General features: G+C 39.7%; 1 protein-coding gene across 3 annotated transcripts; it reads left to right on the forward strand.

Annotated features, from left to right (window-relative positions):
- The first annotated feature begins 506 nt into the window (after positions 1-506).
- Positions 507-20207, forward strand: ctcf (CCCTC-binding factor (zinc finger protein)). Of its 3 annotated transcripts, none has more exons than XM_086299693.1 (17): positions 507-702; positions 2758-2906; positions 3413-3593; positions 3716-3870; positions 4050-4169; positions 4583-4762; positions 12897-13112; positions 13199-13361; positions 14441-14611; positions 14724-14857; positions 14940-15060; positions 15330-15479; positions 15582-15742; positions 16406-16588; positions 16707-16842; positions 16933-17175; positions 17426-20207. In XM_086299693.1, the coding sequence occupies exons 2-17, from the start codon at positions 2877-2879 to the stop codon at positions 17668-17670; spliced, it is 2589 nt and encodes an 862-aa protein (XP_086155819.1). In that variant the 5' UTR covers positions 507-702; positions 2758-2876; the 3' UTR covers positions 17671-20207. The 3 variants fall into 3 exon arrangements, with proteins under 3 accessions (XP_086155819.1, XP_086155821.1, XP_086155820.1); XM_086299694.1 differs by having other exon boundaries at positions 514-702; positions 3734-3870; XM_086299695.1 differs by lacking the exon at positions 2758-2906 and having other exon boundaries at positions 512-702.
- The last annotated feature ends 792 nt before the right edge of the window (positions 20208-20999 follow it).

A 20999-nucleotide genomic window follows, 5' to 3' on the forward strand; every position in this document is an offset into this window, starting at 1 on the left:
GTTTTTTCTTCTGTAAAAAATGTTACCTGCTAAATTGTCCTAATTGTTTTCTTCCTGAATGGCAAAAGGACCTTTTGATCCTGCTGTGTGTGTGTGTGTGTGTGGAGAGAGAGATTTAAAAAAGCAGGACACAGTTACAGCTCAGATGTGGGTGTATATCTTCAGGATAATCATCCAAGTCATTTCATGTAATAAATGGAAAGCTAAAAGCTTTGCATATCTTTATTTTAGTGTCAGACACAAATAAAAAAAAGTTAATATTTCCCATAATATTAAACAGACTAAAAACATTTCAGTTACATAACTTTTTCTTTGGTTCTAAATGAGCATGTTTTCATTTGTATGTTTTATTGAAAACGTTAACGCCTCGGGTTTATTCTCTTGTGAATGTCGCATTTCCGAGGGTTGTGAAAGCGTCCGTTTTCCTAACGTTGTGATAAATAGGCTTCACTGTATTCCAACGGGGCGCCCCTCCTGGCCAATCAGTGTGTCTGCAGCAGCTTCGACACCACCCCCCAGCGGCCGCACAGGCGCACTGAGCTTCCAACTGCCATTTTGTGGCAGAAGCTACTCTGCTAAAGCAGGAGAAGGATTAAAACAAACTGCGAAGAAGCCCGCATTTTTCCCTAGTCGGCTAAACTTTGTAGCACAGACTCTGTGCTTTCCGCCGAGTTAAGCAGAAGGAGAAACAGACTAAAAGAGGTAAAGTATCACTACTTTTCACATAAGGGGGGAGTTTGCAGGATCTTTAATCGGCCTCTAGGTGTCACGATGGGGCTCTGGGTCCGGGCAGCTCGTCGGAGAGTGTTTGTCTCCCTCTATCGTTATTGAAAACCCTGTCAAAATATGCTTAAAAACACAAGTTACAATAAATATGTATACATCCAGTTGTATTTCGTACGTATTTGTTAGAATATAGTCGAAGACATGTTGTGAATACTCCGTCGATTTGGTTGGAGAGTTTAGGCCAAGGCGTCCATTTTCTCGCTTCTTTGTTTCCCATTTTTGCTACCTTGACGACATCGAACTGGCGGGTTTAAGTTAGTTAACGTTAGCTTGTTTGCATTAATATAAAGTGTAACCCAGACAATCTTACAAGCACGAAATAATTGTTGCGACATTGGCGTCGTTTTGGGTGATCCTGTTCACGTTACTTTGAGCTTTAGCGTGTTGCATAACGTTTAATCAAATCTATATTTGGGGAAAAAGAAGCGAGATAGCTACTAGCGTTGGTTAGCAGTCACCGTTAGCAAAGCTAACAGGATCACGTCGACCTGACAGGCTTGAGGCCCTCTGTACCCAACGCCCTTAATACGTCTGAATGTTTCGAAGCAACGGAGTCTCGAAACGTGACCCTAACCAAGGTTTTACTCAGCACTTTCCTGACGCATCTGAAATACTGGAACCAAACTGATTATTGTGGCCCCTCGTTGCAAAGTACACACACGGAAACGCCAACTCCGAGGCAAGTGCGGGAGAGTGACGAAGCATTCACAGCAGAACGATCTTTGGCGTTCTCGAAGATCAGATGAGCATTTAGCGTTCTCCCAGCCGTCTTCCATTATTGAATGTTGCACCTCTCTCCTTTTTAGCCCATCACGACGTGCTCTGAATTGTCGGGTGTTGTTACACCCGTTGCCAGTTCGTCGCTTATTCTAAGCCCACCTAGAGCCTCATAGCCACAGATATATATTACAGCAGAGAGCTCCCTCTACGACTCGGCTTGGAGAGCTACAAAAATACAGCTATATAAATGCATTGAAAGGGGACGACAACTGACTGCTCCGCTCCGAGTGATTGCTGTTTTGTGGTAAATTTGTTCTGCTGTAAATGGAAGGATGTATGAAGGCCTTTGCCAGAGCCTCTCCAGTTTCCCACATTTAGCAAATAAAGACAAATGTGTCGAATCTCACAAACACATTTCAGGGATTGCCAGTATTCTAAAATCACATTGGGGTTATGGTGTGTGTAAGAGTAGTTACACAGCCACTACTTCATCTCAAGTGTATATATATATATATATATATATATATAAATGCATACACATCTCTAAATGTGTGGTGTTTTAAGGGTGAAAAGGGTGAATTTTTAGCACAGTATTCAGATCTAGGCACATATCATTTCTTGAGCTACTAATGCAATTTTCTCTGGACTGTGTGGTGTGTAAAATGTCAGCATATTTCAAAGCTGATTGTTAGATCTCACCCCTTGTGTACAGTTAAGGGTTTTGCTCAAGTTAAACAATTAGCAGTGATGGTGTCAGTTTTGTTTTTCTTCATTGTTAATAAAGTCTAGTCTTATAGAAGAATGGGGGAGGGGGGGTTAGTGCAGATTTAATGAGTCTGTTAGTACAAATTCAGCCTACCCTGAAACATACTGATTTATTCAGGCTAGTACTGGTAAATAAAAGATTTCAAGGGGGGGAAACCAGCAAATGGCAGTAATCATATATCGCTGATCCTTTATTCTAAGATATTTTTTAAACCTCTTTATATCAGATTTCACCATGATGTGTAACACTACATAGTTTTTAATGTTGTAGTGTGATCTTGCAGCGGCAGAGAGAAAAATACATGCTGAATGTAGACACTTTTAGTGCGAAACTTCTTTTTTTTTTTTTTCCATTCATAGTACTCCTTCAGGTCCACAACCCTTTTCCCTGCGTTATGATGCAGTTTAAGTCACTGCTTGTGAATGTGCACGGAATACATAAGCATATAGTGCTGCTGTGTAATATATCCCTCTCCTGTCCTTCAGGTTGGCAGGGACAGTCAGGTAGCAGGCATTTGATCGAGCACAGCTCAGGGCTTTCAGCAGCAAAAAAAGGAGATCTCTGATACAAGAACCCTGCAGACTGCAGCCTAGTCGGCAAAGTCATGTTTAAGTCATTATCCTTTCTATTCCAGGTAACAGCTGTAGTGTTAAGAAAAAGTTGAGCCTTATAAGTTTCACTTTGTTCCCATTCTGAGAGTACAGCTTGATAGTGGCAGCATGGTGTTTGTTTTACATTTTAATATTATCCAGAATCTTAATATTGTACATATCCGGTTCACTAGTTAATGATATGAAATATTTGAATAATCTGTTTTTCATATTTTCATAAGTTCTGAAAGTAGATGCTATGCATACAGAAATCATGTTTTTATGTGCAATAATCCTCAGTATCAATAGAAATGGGAGAACGTTAAATCAGAAAAATGTCATGTTTTGAGATGGAAGTTTAACATGCTGGTGAACAGATACATGATCAAACTGTAACCGGCTACTGATTAGTTTCTTCTCCTTTGGTTTTTATATGGTCATAGTTTAGTCAACTTCTTGTGTTCAGTTGTAAGACTGTATACTGCTGTCCTAGACAAAATATGGCCCCACACTGCTAGAAAATGTTTGTTTCCACAACACAATATTTCAGTTCCTACCCAGCATGGACGGGAGGCCAACAGATGGTGTAGGGGTTGTGGATGTCCCCACCAAAGAGTTTCCGTCCATCCAAGCTGTTCACAGCCAGGATGCCATGGTGGCGGATCTCCTTCAGCAAGCAGCTGAGGCTGGGGGTGTGGTGGAGGGACAAGCTGGAGTTGTCGTAGAACAAGGTTCTTACTCATTTCATATGTAATTTTACCGTTTAGCTGTTAAAAATTTTTTAAAAAGTATTCATTTGTAATGTAAACGGGGACATTTTGACATTAAAACAGTCAAAGGTTTTATCCAACAGGTCTGTTTTATCCAACAGGTCACGGGGAAGGAATGGCAGCAGCCACTCAATCCCAGCAACAGCTAATGGAAGGAGTTGGTGTGGAAGGTGGCACAGGTGTTGAAATGATGGTTATGGACTCATTGGATCCCACCCTGTTGCAGATGAAAACTGAGGTGAGTTACAGTTACATTATTTTGATTTAATAGTTATTTAAACTTAGAAGAAAAATGAAAATATTATGTTTTGATGTCACTTTAGTTTTAGATATGACATTTATTGAATTTAGAGTACCAAGCATGCCTTCCAGAATATGCATCTTTACCACAGTGCTCATTATTATACATAATTGTAGGTAATAGATGCTGCAGTGGGAGGATCATCAGCTGCGGTGGGTGTGGTCGGAGGTGTACCAGGTGGTGCTCACCAAGCTACTGTGACAACTGTGGATCAAACGCAGATAATCACCCTACAGGTACTTTTTTTCCATTTCATATTTGTTTTTTGTTTTTCTTGTTTGTTTTTGTTTGGTTTTTTTTGGGTTTTTTTTTTTACTTTTATCCATTTGTGGTGTCAACAAAGCCAGTAGACTTTTAATATAGTTTTAATGAAGTTTATGTTTTCTATTAGTTAATGTTGTCTATTAGTTTCAGTAGAGTGCTGGTTACACAGTTGAGCAGGCGACACATATTCCTAAAACTAATGCAGGCCTGTCTATCCCAAGGCCATTTACTCTTAGCACTTCTCTCAACATTCCCGCCTCTCTCCACTGTTCTATCAAATAAGGCAAACCCACCCCCCCAGATTGGTGTGTGTGTGTGTGTGTGTGTGTAAAATCTCACTACTCTGTTGAATCAGAAGGCATGATTTCTGTTGTCCTGTCCTCAGGTGGTGAACATGGAGGAGCAAGCCGCGTTGGGCTTGGGGGAGCTACAGCTGGTTCAGGTGCCTGTTTCAGCCACTACTGTAGAGGCGCTTCAACAGGGCAATTTTGTAGACACTACTGCAATGCCTAAAGATGGAGACCCAGTTATCTGTCACACCCTTCCACTGCCTGAAGGCTTTCAGGTACACAGATGTACAGCTGTAAACTCATGCATGACATTTGAAAATTATATATGTACTATAGTCAAAGGTTTAATTTTTTTAGTCGTTTAATGTTAAAAATGATTAGTGTATATTCTTTAGGTCAGGCTCAGAAGCCTTTGTGTAAGAGCTGCTGCAAAGCTTTGGTCTAAATTGAATGTCACATTAATGTAAAGGCCACAGCAGGTCAAACACACCTTGTAAGAACACTTATTTATCACTTGATGTGTCATTTATACAAGCAAGCATTGGGCGAAATTATTCTTATTATTAATTTTTTTTTTTTTTTTTATGTGTTTTTTCACACTAGCCAACCATTGTGACCTTTCTTCACATTCCAAAAATTCAGTTTGTATCTATTTGGTTAGATCATCCGTGCCCATAGGTGATCATTAGCTAGGCTGCAGTTTATAAGTTGCTGAGAACAGTCTGCCAGCAACTAGACAAGAAGCTTATCTTACCAACTCGGGAAAACATGGTGCAGAGTCAGCAGAATTACAGCAGTCTCAGATAACCTAAAAATATTGTATCTAATAGTAGTGTTGCAAGAAATGATACTAATCAATATTGAAAATTACTATTGAATCAGATACTTTTTTACCACAGTATCAGTACCAACATTGTTGTTGCTTACTTGACCCAAAAATAATTGTTTTAATCTTTTATTGTGACAACCTTAACTATGTGAGATATTTTAAAAGCAACTAACACAAGAGAAAAGTTGAATTTAAAAGGGCAAGGTTAATATTCTCTGATTTTTAGGCACATTAGTATATGTGAGGGGGCAAACTCCTCAAGATGGGTGGTGACCATTGTGGGCATTTAGAAGTCGGCCATCTTGGATACAACTTTTGTTTTTCAATAGGAAGAGGGCCATGTGACACATCAAACTTATTGGTAATGTCACAAGAAAAACAATGGTGTGCTTGGTTTCAACGTAACTTTATTCTTTCAAGAGTTATTTACAAGTTTCTGACCACTTATTAAATGTATTCAGTGTTCTGCCCATTGTGTTGGATTGTCAATGCAACCCTATTCTCCCACTCTTCACACACTGATAGCAACACCGCAGGAGAAATGCCAGTACAGGCATCCAGTATCCGTAGTTTCAGGTGCTGCACATCTCGTATCTTCACACCATAGACAATTGCCTTCAGATGACCCCAAAGATAAAAGTCTAAGGGGGTCAGATCGGGAGACGTTGGGGCCCAGTCAACTGGCCCACGACGACCAATCCACTTTCCAGGAAACTGTTCATCTAGGAATGCTCGGACTTGGCACCCATAATGTGGTGGTGCACCATCTTGCTGGGAAAACTCAGGGAACGTGCCAGCTTCAGTGCATAAAGAGGGAAACACATCATCATGTAGCAATTTCAAATATCCAGTGGCCTTGAGGTTTCCATTGATGAAGAATGGACCCACTATCGTTGTACCCCATATACCACACCAAACAATCACTTTTGTTGTTCCAACAGTCTTGGAGGGATCCATCCAATGTGGGTTAGTGTCAGACCAATAGCGGTGGTTTTGTTTGTTAACTTCATCATTCACATAAAAGTTTGCCTCATCACTGAACAAAATCTTCTGCGTGAACTGAGGGTCCTGTTCCAATTTTTGTTTTGCCCATTCTGCAGATTCTGTGCACCGATCTGGGTCATCCTCGTTGGGATGCTGCATTAGCTGGAGTTTGTAAGGGTGCCATTTGTGAGTAGCTAATATCCACTGAAGGGATGTTGGACTAATGCCACTCTCCAGTGACATGCGGCGAGTGCTACGCTGTGGGCTCTTGCTGAATGAAGCTAGGACAGCCACTGATGTTTCTTCATTAGTGACAGTTTTCTTGCGTCCACATTTTGGCAAATCCAACACTGAACCAGTTTCACGAAACTTAGCAAGCAGTTTGCTAACTGTAGCGTGGGAGATGGGTGGTCTCGTAGGGTGTCTTGCATTGAAATCTGCTGCAATGACCCGGTTACTGCGTTCACCAGATATCAACACAATTTCAATCCAATCCTCACGTGTTAACCTCTTCGACATGTCAATGGCTGTGAACAAAGAGAAACTTGTAAATAACTCATGAAAGAATAAAGTTACGTTGAAACCAAGCACACCATTGTTTTTCTTGTGACATTACCAATAAGTTTGATGTGTCACATGGCCCTCTTCCTATTGAAAAAACAAAAGTTGTATCCAAGATGGCCACCATGGTCACCACCCATCATGAGGAGTTTGCCCCCTCACATATACTAATGTGCCACAAACAGGACTTTAATATCACCAACCATTCCCATGTTATTATGGTGTATCCATATAAATGGCCCGCCCTGTAGAAAGTTCTAACATATAAAGAACTGAAGTGATCAGTGTCTTTAAAAACAATCAAGTGTCCTCTTCGGGTCTGGGTGTCATTAAACTTCCAGTTTGGGTGATATGACAGTAGGAGCATAAAGTTTGAGCTCCTGATCCTTTAGGGAAAAATACGTCATATATGTAAACCTACTTTAACTAGAAAAATTTGCATTTCCTGCGAAAATGCAGTGTGGATGCTTAAAGCTGAAGCTGTATGCAAAAACTAGCTGAAAAAGCTGAAAAGTTGCAGAAATTGTAAAAACTTTGCAGAAGCAAAAGAAGTTTGCTAAAATGGAATAACTTAGCAGAACTGCAATATCTTAGAGGAAACATAATACTTGGCAGAGATACAATAGCATAGCAGAATTTAGCAGAAATATTGTAACTTACCAGAAACATGATAACTTCTCAAAAATACAAGAATTTAGGAGAAATAGTATAAGATAACAGAAAGAATATATTTAGCCAAAAATACTTAAACATTACAGAAACACTATGATTTAGAAAAATAGTACAACAGAGCAGAAATATTGTGATTTACCAGAGACACTGTGATGAACTATGAATATTGTAATTTTAAATTAAGACTATGTTTTAGCACAAATATTATAATTTGGCAGAAATACTATAATTTAGCAGAAATACTATATTAAGCACAAATCCCATAAAAAGCAGAAATACTGTACTATGATTTAGTAGAAAAACTATAATTAATCAGAAATACTACATTTAGCAGAAATACTATATTAAGCACAAATCCTATGAAAAGCAGAAATAGTATGATTAAGCATAAATACTACATTTAGCAGAAATACTATATTAAGCACAAATCTTATAAAAAGCAGAAATACTATATTAAGCACAAATCCTATAAAAGCAGAAATAGTATATTAAGCACAAATCTTATAAAATAGCAGAAATAGTATGATTTAGCACAATAGTAATAAGTTAAACAGAAAAATTGGAAAAGCAAAATGGACAGCTGAAAAAATGCTGAACATGCTGAGGTTCCCTCAAATATACTAGTTAAATGACAAAAATCTGCAAAAAAATTTATGACAGCCACACAATTACAAATATGTACACATGAGGAAACACACATGCACAGAGAGACACACACACAAGATCCAATTCAGTCAAACAGTCTAAATATATTGAATTCGAATCTTACAATGAGATCATCCCATTAAAAGGCTTTCTCTCTCTCTCTCTGTCACACACACAAACACACACACACGCACACACAAACACACACAGACAGACACAGAGGGAGAGAGCTGCCGAATTTAAATCCACCAATCCGAGTGGCTGTTTACGTTTTCCCGCCAAAAAAGGTGCATCTTTTTACACACGCAGCACAGAGAGGCACAGGATTATTGCAGTCTATTTCTCATAGTGACGACTCCCCTCAAACAAATGACCATAATTTCCTAACCGTAGGGGCTAGAGCGGTCATTCTTACACCGTTTTGTTCAGAAGAGATGGGGGAATCTTCCAGTGTTTACAATTTATCATTAACATATGAATTTTTAGAGATATATGACATGGATGACTTATTGACTTAGAAGCCACGAATTCCCCAATATGCAAATTTGAATGGCTGAGGCCACATATATGATTGGCTGGCTGGGAAGCCGTGCAGGCCCTGATTTGTGGATTTGAATTCCTCAGCCCTGATATGATTGGCTGGCTTAGAAGCCATGAAGGCCCCAATATGCAAATTTGAATGCCTCAGGACACATATATGATTGGCTGGGAAGCCGTGCAGGCCCTGATTTGAAAATTCTAATGTCTCAGTCCTCACAGAGGATTGGCTGCCTGGGGACCTGGCAGAAATATATAGAAATACTATGATTAAGCATAAATACTACATTTAGTAGAAATACTATGTTTTAGCACAAATACTATAAAAAGCAGAAATACTATATTAAGCACAAATCCTATAAAAAGCAGAAATACTATATTAGGCACAAATCCTATAAAAAGCAGAAATACTATATTAGGCACAAATAGTATAAAAAGCAGAAATACTATAATTTAGCAGAAATACTATGTTAGGCACAAATCCTATAAAAAGAATAAATACTATAATTTAGCAGAAATACTATATTAGTCACAAATCTTATGAAAAGCAGAAATAGTATGATTTAGCAGAAATACTGTATTTAGCACAAGTACCGAAAAGTACCAGAAATACTATGATTTAGCAGAATAGTAATAACTTACAAAATTACAAATATGGAGGCATATTGAAACAGAAATGCACAGAGGGACACACAAACACAGGCTCTAATCCAGTCAACCAGTCTAACTATATTCAATTTAAATCCTACAATGACATGCTGCCAAATAAGGGCAGGGTCCTCTCTCTCCCACTAAACACACACACACACACACACACACACACACACACACAGACAGACACAGAGGGAGAGAGCTGCCGAATTTAAATCCACCAATCAGAGTGGCTGTTTACGTTTTCCCGCCAAAACAGGTGCATCTTTTTACACACGCAGCACAGAGAGGCACAGGATTATTGCAGCCTATTTCTCATAGTGAGGACTCCCCTCAAACAAATGACCATAATTTCCTAACCGTAGGGGCTAGAGCGGTCATTCTTACACCGTTTTGTTCAGAAGAGATGGGGGAATCTTCCAGTGTTAACAATTTATCATTAAAATATGAATTATTAAAGATATTTTACTTCTAATGCACCATAACTGAGTAGAGCGAAGCAAAAACTGCCTTGACTTGCCCTCAAACAACGCTTTCTAACTCTAAATCTATTTGGAGTATCGATATCATTCTTTCACCGTAAGAGACAGCAGGCTTTGGTGAACAATCATGGAAATTTTCAGGTCTCTGTGGAAATCCAACAAAAAGTTATGACGAGAGAAAAAAGTGGTTCATTTCCACAGTTTCAAAGCTGAAGAAATCTGAGCGAGGGACAAATTTCCTACCCTCAAACAAACGTAATTCATGGCCAAATGGTAATAGGTGAGAAAACAATTCTTGAATTGTGAGCGTCAGGAGTGTCTGAAGATATACCGGGACAAGCCTCATGTCTTAACTTTGCTTCGTTAAGGAGATATGACGATTCGAATATGCCTCTCATTACAGAAATCCAGCGGTGATTTTGAACAAGCTCTCCATTCACTTTATATGGAGAGGTTTTCTGACATTGTGTTGGTCTGAGGAGATTTGCCAAAATTCTATAAATCCCACAACAATGATAGTGACATTTTCTGAAAGCCAGCAAAAATACCTACATTTTGATGTATAATTTGTGGAAGTTGAGTGAAAATTGAGCAAGTAGCAAACAGTTGTTCGGACATGAAGAGAAGACTGCAAAACCTTCAGTGACACACTGGAAGCCAAGAGCATAGCAACGATAACAACGCATGTATTTTGTGAAAAATCACAATTTTGCAACTCAAAACTTTAAGAGGCATAAAAGTAAAACAGTAAAAGATTTGAAAAAGCTGAATCATACCTGAATAGCCCAATATTTTGTGAACATTTTAAAGTTTGAATGGTTGTTCTAGGTGAAAGTATGAGGAAGTAGTTAAGTTTCAAAAACAAGCAAAATTCAGCAGAATTTTGGAAGTTTCCCATTCATTTCAATGGGACAAATTAAAGGAAAAAAGCTTAATATTTTAAAAAGTATAATAGCAAAAAATAGCAAAAGTCATAGCGATCATTAGCAGAAATAGCAGAATAGTTTATGCTTAAAGCATCCACACAATAATAAAGAATAAAGAGAAACAGGAACTCAATAGTGTGGATGCTTAAAGCATCCACACAACTAGTTGACCACTGAACTCAAGAGATGGTATCACTATGCTGAAAGGAAGGCATACAAGAGTGTCCCACTTCAAGATAAAGGCCCTATTTGTGTGGGAAGAAGACCCCGATGAGAGCCACTTGGGGATGGAGGAACAGGATACTAGCAACTCAACTAATGTTCAAACCATCCTCAAAGAGTTAAGAGACTTCTGCCATGAAAACAGTACTGAACTCTGTGAAATTAAAGGTAAAATTGTAAAAATGAGCAAGGGAATGGACCACACTGAAAAAAGAATTACAGAAGCAGAAGAAAGAATATTGATACCCATGCTAGCTGGCTGGAAGCCAGGTTAATGACCAAGAAGGAAGGTCGAGTTGTGAAAGAATTCACAGAATAGAAGAAAACTTGCCCAATGTAGCTGCTTTTGTAGAAAATGCATTGAGGGAGAAGTTGGCTATTTCACATGCTATGGAGCTGGGAATGGAGAGCGCTCACCACTCTGTCGCTCTGAAGCTGCCATGTGCTGCCCCTCAGTGATCCATAGTGGCCAAGTTTGGCAGCTTCAAGGTAAAGGAAAAAGTTTCAAAATTGTCTGGCAGAAAAAAGGGGTTTGTTTTTCAAGACAGGAAGGTTTTCTTGGAACATGATCATGCACCAGAAGTGCTTAGAGAGAAGAAAGAGAAGTCTTTCAAGAGCTCGACAGGTGGTTTTGCTGTTTTATTTGGCAGGGCAAAGGACCCAAGATTAAACTTAAGACCCTGCAAGTGGCTAAAGACAAAGAACGTCTTTTCCTGCCAAATACTAGAGATTAGTTTAGGGCAGTACAGATCACAACCTTGACGAACATGTGTAACTCAGTCTGCACAGCACAGTGGAAGGAGATGGAAATATAAAGTCATATTCCATTACAGAACCTGCTCCACCTTAATGAATCCAACCCCTGGATATAAACATCTCTTAGGACTTAGTTCAGTGTGGTGAGAGAGAAGCAACCCAAGGAACTCTATAGACCGATACACTAGATAATATACGACCCTGAATTCAGCCCAAATAAAACTGATAGTTGATTTAAGAATGATATAGATATAGGTTATAGGATAAAAGACATAGGTTTGGTTAAATAAAACATTTACTTAGTGGGACCACTTTTAAAATGCTTTGAAGATTTGAAAGAACAAGGATTGACAAATCAAGACTTCTATAGATTTTCACAAAAATCGACATTATATGGGAAATGCGTTTAAAAAGAAAGATGTTGAAGCAGATGTGTCAGTTGTTTTTAAAGGTTCTCTTAATGGCATATAAATCAATTCAAGGAATTCGATACATTTCTAAAATATACCAAGGATTACACAAATTGAAAGTGTAAAATCATAAGAGCTATAATGGAAAATGTGAAAAGGAGGGAAATTTTAAAATTGAACTGGAAACTTAGGAAGACATATCAGTACCAGTGGACTTCCTCTCTGTCCTTGAGAGAGTAACTTTCTCCACAGAGAATTAACTTGCTGAAGATCCTGTGGTGAAACAAAATGCAAACCACTTACATATTTTCTTGGCTTTCCCACTGATCCTCCGGTACTGGACATACATTAGCAAGAAATTAGGAAAAAACATTTAACGTAGCAATTCTGTTATCATTTGAAACCTTATACTTTGGTTCCAATCTTCAAATTCTGGAGGGTGATGTAAAGAGGTAGTTGTTGAACGTTCTGCTGGTAAGCCAGTAAGAAAGCACTCACTAAAAAGTGGTTAACTATAGTTTCCCCTTTTAACTAAGATGCTGCTCACCTTTCTCTACTGGTTCATTAGTACTTAAGTTTTGGTGGGGTTTTTTTGCTTTCATTCTCTGTTTTGTTACTCTTGGTAATAATTTTGCACCAAAAGTGCATTTAACTCAATTGTAGTGTCTGTATGTTCTGAATAAAAACTTGAATAACACCCCCTGACTGAGCAGTTTGTGCCTTTTCATGTTTAGGTAGTTAAGGTTGGTGCTAATGGTGAGGTGGAGACTGTGGAACAGGAGGAGGAAGGAGCAGAAACGCAACCTGACGAGGAGGAAGATGAAGAGGTGGGTAACCAGCTTCTGGAAGAGGGGGAAGAGGAGCCTGTTCAGCCTCCAAATGACGACCCAACCTGGGCTAAGGACCCAGACTATCAGCCACCATCTGGAGTTGTTAAGAAGATCAAAAAGGTAAGAAAGGTGGTGGGATTGTTATTTTTGTAAATGCAGATTTAAGAGACTTTGCTGTACTGAAACTGAACTTGCTGTTTGTCCAGGGTAAAAAGAGTCGTCTGCGTTATGCTGAGGGAGACAAGGATATGGATGTCAGTGTCTATGACTTTGAGGAAGAACAGCAGGAGGGCCTTCTGTCTGAGGTCAATGCTGAGAAAGTGGTCGGCAACATGAAACCACCTAAACCTACCAAGATAAAGAAGAAGGGTAAGTAAAGGGCTTTTTCCATTAGCACCTACTCAGATTGATTTGACACCACTTGAGGCGGTACAACTCTGCTTCAGTTGTACATTAGTGTGTCATAGCTCCTAAATTGTGGAATGAATTACTTCCCCATGTTATGCCTTAAATCTCAAATTTATTCTGTGGTTTGTATGATTTGTATGTGTGGTGTATCTCTTAATTTATTGTTTAAACCTTTGTTTCATGTGCTTTATAAATACATTTAAATGGGTTTGGAGAATAGCACTGCACCAACCCAGCATAGCTGCATACTTATAACCACAGAAAGTTGAAATACACAGCATAGGAGGATCAGCTGGCTGTTTAGGCTACTGCAGCCATACACACCACTATGTTAGTGTGTGAATGAGATAAGATAAAATGACAACAGAAACCATTAATGAAAACTCGAGTGGCAATGTTACCAAACATAACAAGCCAGCAGATACAGCCTAAGGCTTAAAAAAAACCCCATTAATATCTAGGTTCCTGTACCTTACAGTAATATACAGGAACATGTGACAGAAAACAATTATTAAATCAAAACTAGCTTTACTTAGCAAACCTACCCTACAGCCATGTGTTTTTTTTTTTATTTGTTTGTTTGTTTTGTGCTGCAGTGATTTATATAAGTTCTTTAAAAATGATTCCCAAAATCTATATATGTACATGGGTTCATAATCCTGGTACTCTAGGGAATTGATATAGTAAGTTGGTTGCAAGGATCCATCTTTGTTATGCCAAACAAACTTAAACCTAGTCCAGATTATGCACATTGACTTAATGAGTCTTGTTTATTTGTCTTCTCTGATATAAATCAGCTCTGAACGATCAAAACAAAAGTGATCACACAACAAGAATATGAATAGAGATGTACAATCAGTCCTAACTTAATGGTTCAGCAGCTGTATTTAACTGTTGAAACTTAATATTGTAAGTTAACACTGTTTTAGTTAAAGACGCGTGTCCCGTAGATGCAGCTAGCCCCAAATGCATTGCATTGTTTTGCTATACAAACACTGTTACTGAATATGAAATCTTTCGATGTCTTTGTTGTTTGTTAGGAGTGAAGAAGACATTTCAGTGTGAGCTGTGTAGCTACACATGCCCTCGACGCTCCAACTTGGACAGGCACATGAAGAGCCACACAGATGAGAGACCTCACAAATGTCATTTGTGTGGAAGAGCTTTTAGGACAGTCACTTTGCTAAGAAACCATCTCAACACTCACACCGGTAAACATGAATCTGTGGTGTCATTAAAATGTACAACGTTGTACTGTGCTGATAGTTCAATATTTTTTTTTCACACAAGTATGCAAGGATTGCTTACATTTTATTTATGCAGGAACTCGTCCACACAAGTGTACAGACTGTGATATGGCTTTCGTGACTAGTGGAGAGCTGGTTCGCCATCGTCGCTACAAGCACACACACGAGAAACCCTTCAAATGCTCCATGTGTGACTATGCCAGTGTGGAGGCAAGTTTATCTATTGTCTGCTTTGTGTTCTTGGTGTTTAAGTGTTTACCAAAATGTAACTTTGTGTGTGACTGTTGTGTAGGTGAGCAAATTAAAGCGTCACATTCGTTCCCACACCGGCGAGCGTCCATTCCAGTGCAGTCTTTGCAGTTACGCTAGCAGAGACACTTACAAGCTGAAGAGACACATGAGGACACACTCAGGTAAAGCCGACACCTTAACTGCTCCTCTCCTGTGTGTTTAAAGAACTGAAGGGCAATGAAGTGTTTTCTTTGGTGCACAGCTTTATTGATTGTTTTCATGCGAAAGAATAATAAATTGCTTCCCAGACTAAATTACTCAAGTTAGAAATGGTACGGACTGCTAGTACCCAGTTACTCCAATATTGGCATATGGGCCTCTTTGAGAAATGAGAAAGAAATGAAAAACATGAAACTGTAAAACATTGTATGTGCTCAATCATCATTCTTAGGAGAGAAACCCTATGAGTGCTACATCTGCCATGCCCGATTCACCCAGAGTGGAACCATGAAGATGCACATTCTGCAGAAGCACACTGAAAATGTGGCCAAATTCCACTGTCCACACTGTGACACTGTCATTGCACGCAAAAGTGACTTGGGTAAAACACACTGTGTAAACACACAAACACACATGGTACTTTACTTTAACTTGCTGTTTCTGCCACCTAATTTACTCTCCTGTCATCTGTGTGCTATCTTAGGTGTCCATCTTCGTAAGCAACACTCATTCATTGAGACCGGAAAGAAATGTCGTTACTGTGACGCAGTTTTCCATGAGCGCTACGCTCTGATCCAGCACCAGAAGTCACATAAGAATGAGAAGAGGTTCAAATGTGACATGTGTGACTACTGCTGTCGCCAGGTCTGTAATACAACTGATATTGTGTGACAACCAGGTTTTTCATATTTGTAGTAATATTATTGTTTCAGTTTAGTCTCAAGTGTGAATCATCTACTCGTGTTTAAAAGTCTGAGAGTGAGTCTGGAAGCTGAAGGCTCTGCAGTTTGATAGTAGCAAACTGTACTGGGACAGTATGGTGTTATGATGGATAACCACTAAAACTGTTTTTGAGGCGTTACCCCAACAGGTCAGCATGTATGGACACCGAGAATGAGATGATGTAGGATTTCGTTTTCAGGAATTTCATTATAGGATTTTTTTCCCCCTCAATTCATACCATAGGTGCATGTACAAGGAGGCTGAGGGATCTAGCACCAGCAGCCACCAGTATTCTTGACTTCTCCAGTCATGGTGGACAAAGCTAAGAGTCTTAGCACAATGACAATACTAATTTAATACATCAATTAGGATATGAATTACCTTGATCACTGTATCGCTATTAACTTGACCATTATCGATTCCTGACGTCATCAGCACAACACTACACAGTGTAAATGAGACCATATGACCATACATTCAGCAGTCTGTCAACTATCTAACTGCTGGCCGTTATTGCATGCATGATATATGAAATAATATTTGCTGCTAACAGTGAAAACTGTGTTTTCATGTTGCTGTGTCCAGGAGCGCCACATGGTCATGCATCGCCGAACCCACACCGGAGAGAAACCATATGCCTGCAGCCAGTGTGAAAAGACCTTCAGACAGAAGCAGCTCCTGGACATGCACTTCAAACGCTACCATGACCCCAACTTTATCCCTGCCACCTTTGTTTGTCCCAAGTGTAACAAGACCTTCACCCGAAGGGTAAGATTACATGTGTTTTTAGCTGTCACACATGAAGTGAAAGCTAAGGGTCAACTCCTAGGCCAGCTAGTTACCTGCAAGTCACAACACAGACTGTTTACGGGTGTGTTTCTTTTAGAACACCATGGCTCGCCACGCGGAGAACTGCAGCGGTGAGGTGGAGGATGCTGAGAATGGAGCTACAATCCCAAAGAAAGGAAGAAGAGGAAGAAAGAGGAAGATGAGGAGCAGGAGGGATGATGATGATGACAGTGGTGAGACGTGGACGCCGTTTTGGGGTTTATACAGGGCTGTGATTTTCTGTAACTATGTTCAACTAGATTGTTTTGTGTGTGTTCATTCAGATGAGGATCATGCTGAGCAGGATGATGATGAGGAAGAGGGTGAGGGTGAGGAAGAGTCATCACTTCTACAGGAAGAGGAGGACCCAGAAAGCATGGAGCTGGACCAGGCTCCAGCCGCCATTCCTGTACCAGCCCCCGATGAGCCACCAGTCAAGAGGAAACGAGGCCGCCCCCCCAAAAATGCCCCCAAGCCTCCAACACCCAGCAAGTCCGTTAGAGTTGCTACCAAAACAACTGCTTCTGGTGAGCATTAAAATACAAATTTAAAAAAGAAGTAATCTAAGAAGAGTAACCTCTATGAATAGTAAAGTGTCCTGCTCCAGCATTAACGGGCTTTCTTTTTTTAACTGTAGTGTCTGTGACAAATTAGAAATGAATGTATGCCATATATGTTAGTGATTAATAACCGTAGAAGACGAGTACTCTAGTAAACGAACCTGTCGTTTTTGATAGTGCTATGGATAGTAAGAAATATGTCTGTTGTGCTTTTTAGCTGCTGCCATCATTCAAGTGGAGGATGAGAGCACTGGGGCAGTGGAGAACATCATAGTGAAGAAGGAGGAAGGTGATGCCTCTGCAGCGACTCCTCTGGAGCAGGGAGTGGCCCTCACTGTGGAGGGGGTGGGGCTTGATGAAGGGGTAGAGACTGTTGAGCTTCCTGTGAACGAAGAAACAGCGGCAGCTTCAGCCAACGGAGATTTGACACCAGAGATGATCCTTAGCATGATGGACCGGTGAACGTAACACAGAAACGCACATGTAGCCGGACTATGACTAAAATTACTGCATACTTCCCCATGGCCTTCATTTCGTGCTTCATCCAATGGCAGCCGTTCTGCTAAAATGGCTTCCGAATGCGACAGCAGGAGCAGTCGTGCACTAAGAGTAGAAGCTGCATGTATGTGTTTAAACACAATGTCTTCACATCCCCGTGTGTCAGCCTGTATGCCCATGTTTCAGGACTCTGTCACACATCCTTCCGTGACCCTTACTGTACACAGATAATGTCAAAGCTAAAACTGCTCTCTGCTGTTAAATGCTTTTTTCCAGTTTGAATGTCTTTTCAATGGCTCTAAGTGGATTTAGCTAATTATTCCTACCCAAAGCCACATCCTGTGCCAGTCTCTACCCACACACCCTCTCCATGTCTTTAATATGAGAACATTATTTGATGGAACTTTACATTCAAGTATTTTTTTTGTTTTTTTTAGAAGAAGAACTGTGAGATGTCCTGCTTGCAGTTCTTTACAACTATGCTGATTTTGCAAATTCCGTGTGTGTGAGTGTGTGTGTGAGAGAGTGTGTGTGAGAGTGTGTGTGTGAGAGAGAGAATGTAGCTTTTCCTAACAATGACATTATTGGTACTTTCAGATGCCATTTTTGCTTAGTTTTGTGATTTAAATTTTTTTTTTTTTCCTAAAGCCACATGGTCACCATAGTGGTGTTATTAGTCAGCTGTTTGTACACTGAGTTAGCAGAATGAGTCTTCCTGTGAGTAGGCATGGGGTAAGTGTTGACATCAATAGAAGTGAGTGATGATAGTTTTTCAGCCTTCTTGTTAAACCTTGTTGTGAACTGAAACTAGCCCCCAGTCAACTTATGTAAACTAAAACGATGAGACGGCTCATAAATGAGTTTGGCCATATCACACACGCAGCCGAAACTTCAACTGTTTCACACATGGGAGATATTTGTCATTCATATGTCACTCAATGTTTCTTCTCCTGTCCACATTTTTGAAGGAAAGGGTCGTACACGTCTCATGAAACCCCGCTGGTTGGAGAAAATGTGGATAATCCTACTTATACAATATCGTATTATAGCAGTGGTTTTTGAACACCCCAAGCACTTCAGCTAATCCCAGTTCTTACTGTAACAGTCATTATGCATTTTGTAAATCAGTCGCTCAAACACGTTCTTCATCTACAATAATCAGTGAAAACTAGCTGTGGCGGATGGAGTGCATGTACATACACATTTTAACACCTTTGAATGTTTTTATTATCTGAACATGTGTTGGGAAAGAGACAGCAAGGCTTGCATGTATTTTTCTAAACCTGAGTGTCCTGAGCGAAGGGCCCTCACCATCATGCTTTCATTCTACAGATTAGCATATATACCCAAATCAACTGAATTGATTTCTGCCACCCCCGACTGTCTCTTGGTTAGCTTGTGTCTGCTGTGATGCATTACAGTTTAATTTTTGATCTTTCTGTAGTTGTCACTGTTTCTCTGCAGTTGGTTGAGTTCAATGCGTAGTGGGGCCAGTTTGACTTCTAGTGGACTGTAAGTTGTTGCTTGAAGACGGGTTTGTATCTAAAAACAGAAGTGACTTGGAACTCGTTTGTAGGGACAGAATGACCCTTGTGCAAATGCACTGTTCAACATACTGGATCTTATCTGGCCAAGTTGGTCCCCTGCCTTCGTCATCTCTGAGAGAAAGCTGCATTTAAGCCTCTGCGTTCAGTTCTTCATACATTTCAGTTTCTTCGTGTCTGCACACTCACACATTAGCCTTATTTTTGCAGTACATCAGTGGCTTTCAGCTATATGAACACTGAAAAGTAACTGCTAATGTAAGCTGTTTTCTGCCATTGCTGCACCATCCTCCACCATCAAGTTTTCCAGCTGGTAGTGCAGTGTGCATATCATATTTTAGGTTTTAGCTAAACTGCTTTACACTAAGACTGAACCAACTTGAGGTAATGGAAAAGCCCCATTGATAGAGCTGTTTGGCAAATTGCTACTTTTGTATTTCCATGTTGTCGTTCTCACTTCCACTCAGTTTCCAGGATTCCTCAAGATCCAAGTGTCAACAGATAATATGATTTGATTTCTCTGAAGACAGTTGAATTATGGATTATTACAGCCATAAGGTGACTTTAGCTCTTCTGTAATGTAAATGCCCAGTTGTGTAAAAAAATGAATCAGATTTGCACTGTACAGTTGTGGTCAGGCATCTTCCTGTGTAACAAGACAATGTTCAGTTACCTGATCTGTCATATTCATGTCCTGATGGAATGATTTGAGGTTATATGACTGTTCTGAAATCAGTGCGGGGTTTTGTTTTGTTTTTTTTTTCTTGTTGTTATTTGTTTGTTTTGGGGTTGTTTTGTTTTTTAAATTCCATATTGTTTGTTTTTGCAGAAAAATTGAGAAAATAGTTTTAAGATTAAGTGTCCCCATTTTAAGACCAAGAAAACAAATGTTTGTGATGTCATTTTTGAAAATGAGAAATTGTACAGATGATGAAAATTAAAATCATCTTAATGGGCTTATGACTGCTGCATAATTCTGTTCTTTAACTTAAACGTGTAGTTATTCAAAAAGGTGGGATTATAAAATACATTTGTGATCAGTTTACAAACACCAATGGGCATGATTGCCATAGTAATTTGGGGCTTTTATTGATTTCTTTGAACTTTTTGGTTTGCTTTTTGTTTTTTACAAGGTAGAATGATTACATATCATACATCGATAATGACTTCAGAAAATGAGAATTAGGTGCACAAGTGAATAATTATTTAGTATTTTATCTGTACATGGTCAAAATCTGCACATCATCTTCTTTCGGCTGCTTCCTTTAGCGGTCACCACAGCAGCTCTTGTGCCTCCATCTCACACTATCCCTAACATCTTTGCTCTGTCACACCAGCCCTGTGCGTGTCCTCCTTCACTACACCCATGAACCTTATCTGTGCTCTTGCTTTTTTTCCTTCCTACTCTACAGCCAGTGTCTTCACTGCTCATGTCAAAATTGTCTCAGCCTTGAAGCTCTTACTTTGTCTCCAAAGCACTCAACGTTAGCTTTCCATCCGATATACTTGTATATCCTGTCCATTGTGGTCACACACTCAGCACCTCAAGTCCAGCCTGTCGTTTGTTTTTTTTGTTTTCCAAACTATAGATCACAATGTCACCTGTGAACATCTTGGCAGACAGAAACTGCCAAATGTCATCTGTCAACCTGTCCATCATCACTCCATGAAGGAGCTCAAAGTAGATCCCTGATGTAACCTCAACCCATCTGTCCCTTCTACCTCAACACTGCCTTTCTGTCCTCACAC

The sequence above is a fragment of the Aulonocara sp. 'chitande type north' Nkhata Bay genome, linkage group LG7 (assembly GCF_057382095.1).
Source record: "Aulonocara sp. 'chitande type north' Nkhata Bay isolate Kocher_YH1m ecotype deep benthic linkage group LG7, A_spYH_male_GT1.1, whole genome shotgun sequence".
NCBI lineage: Eukaryota > Metazoa > Chordata > Actinopteri > Cichliformes > Cichlidae > Aulonocara > Aulonocara sp. 'chitande type north' Nkhata Bay.

Coding starts and splice junctions, on each gene's coding strand:
- ctcf (XM_086299693.1), top strand. CDS start 2,877: ATGTTTAAGTCATTATCCTTTCTATTCCAG. Junction 14,612..14,723: donor CCATCTCAACACTCACACCG/GTAAACATGAAT, acceptor TTATTTATGCAG/GAACTCGTCCACACAAGTGT. Junction 15,480..15,581: donor TGCACGCAAAAGTGACTTGG/GTAAAACACACT, acceptor GTGCTATCTTAG/GTGTCCATCTTCGTAAGCAA.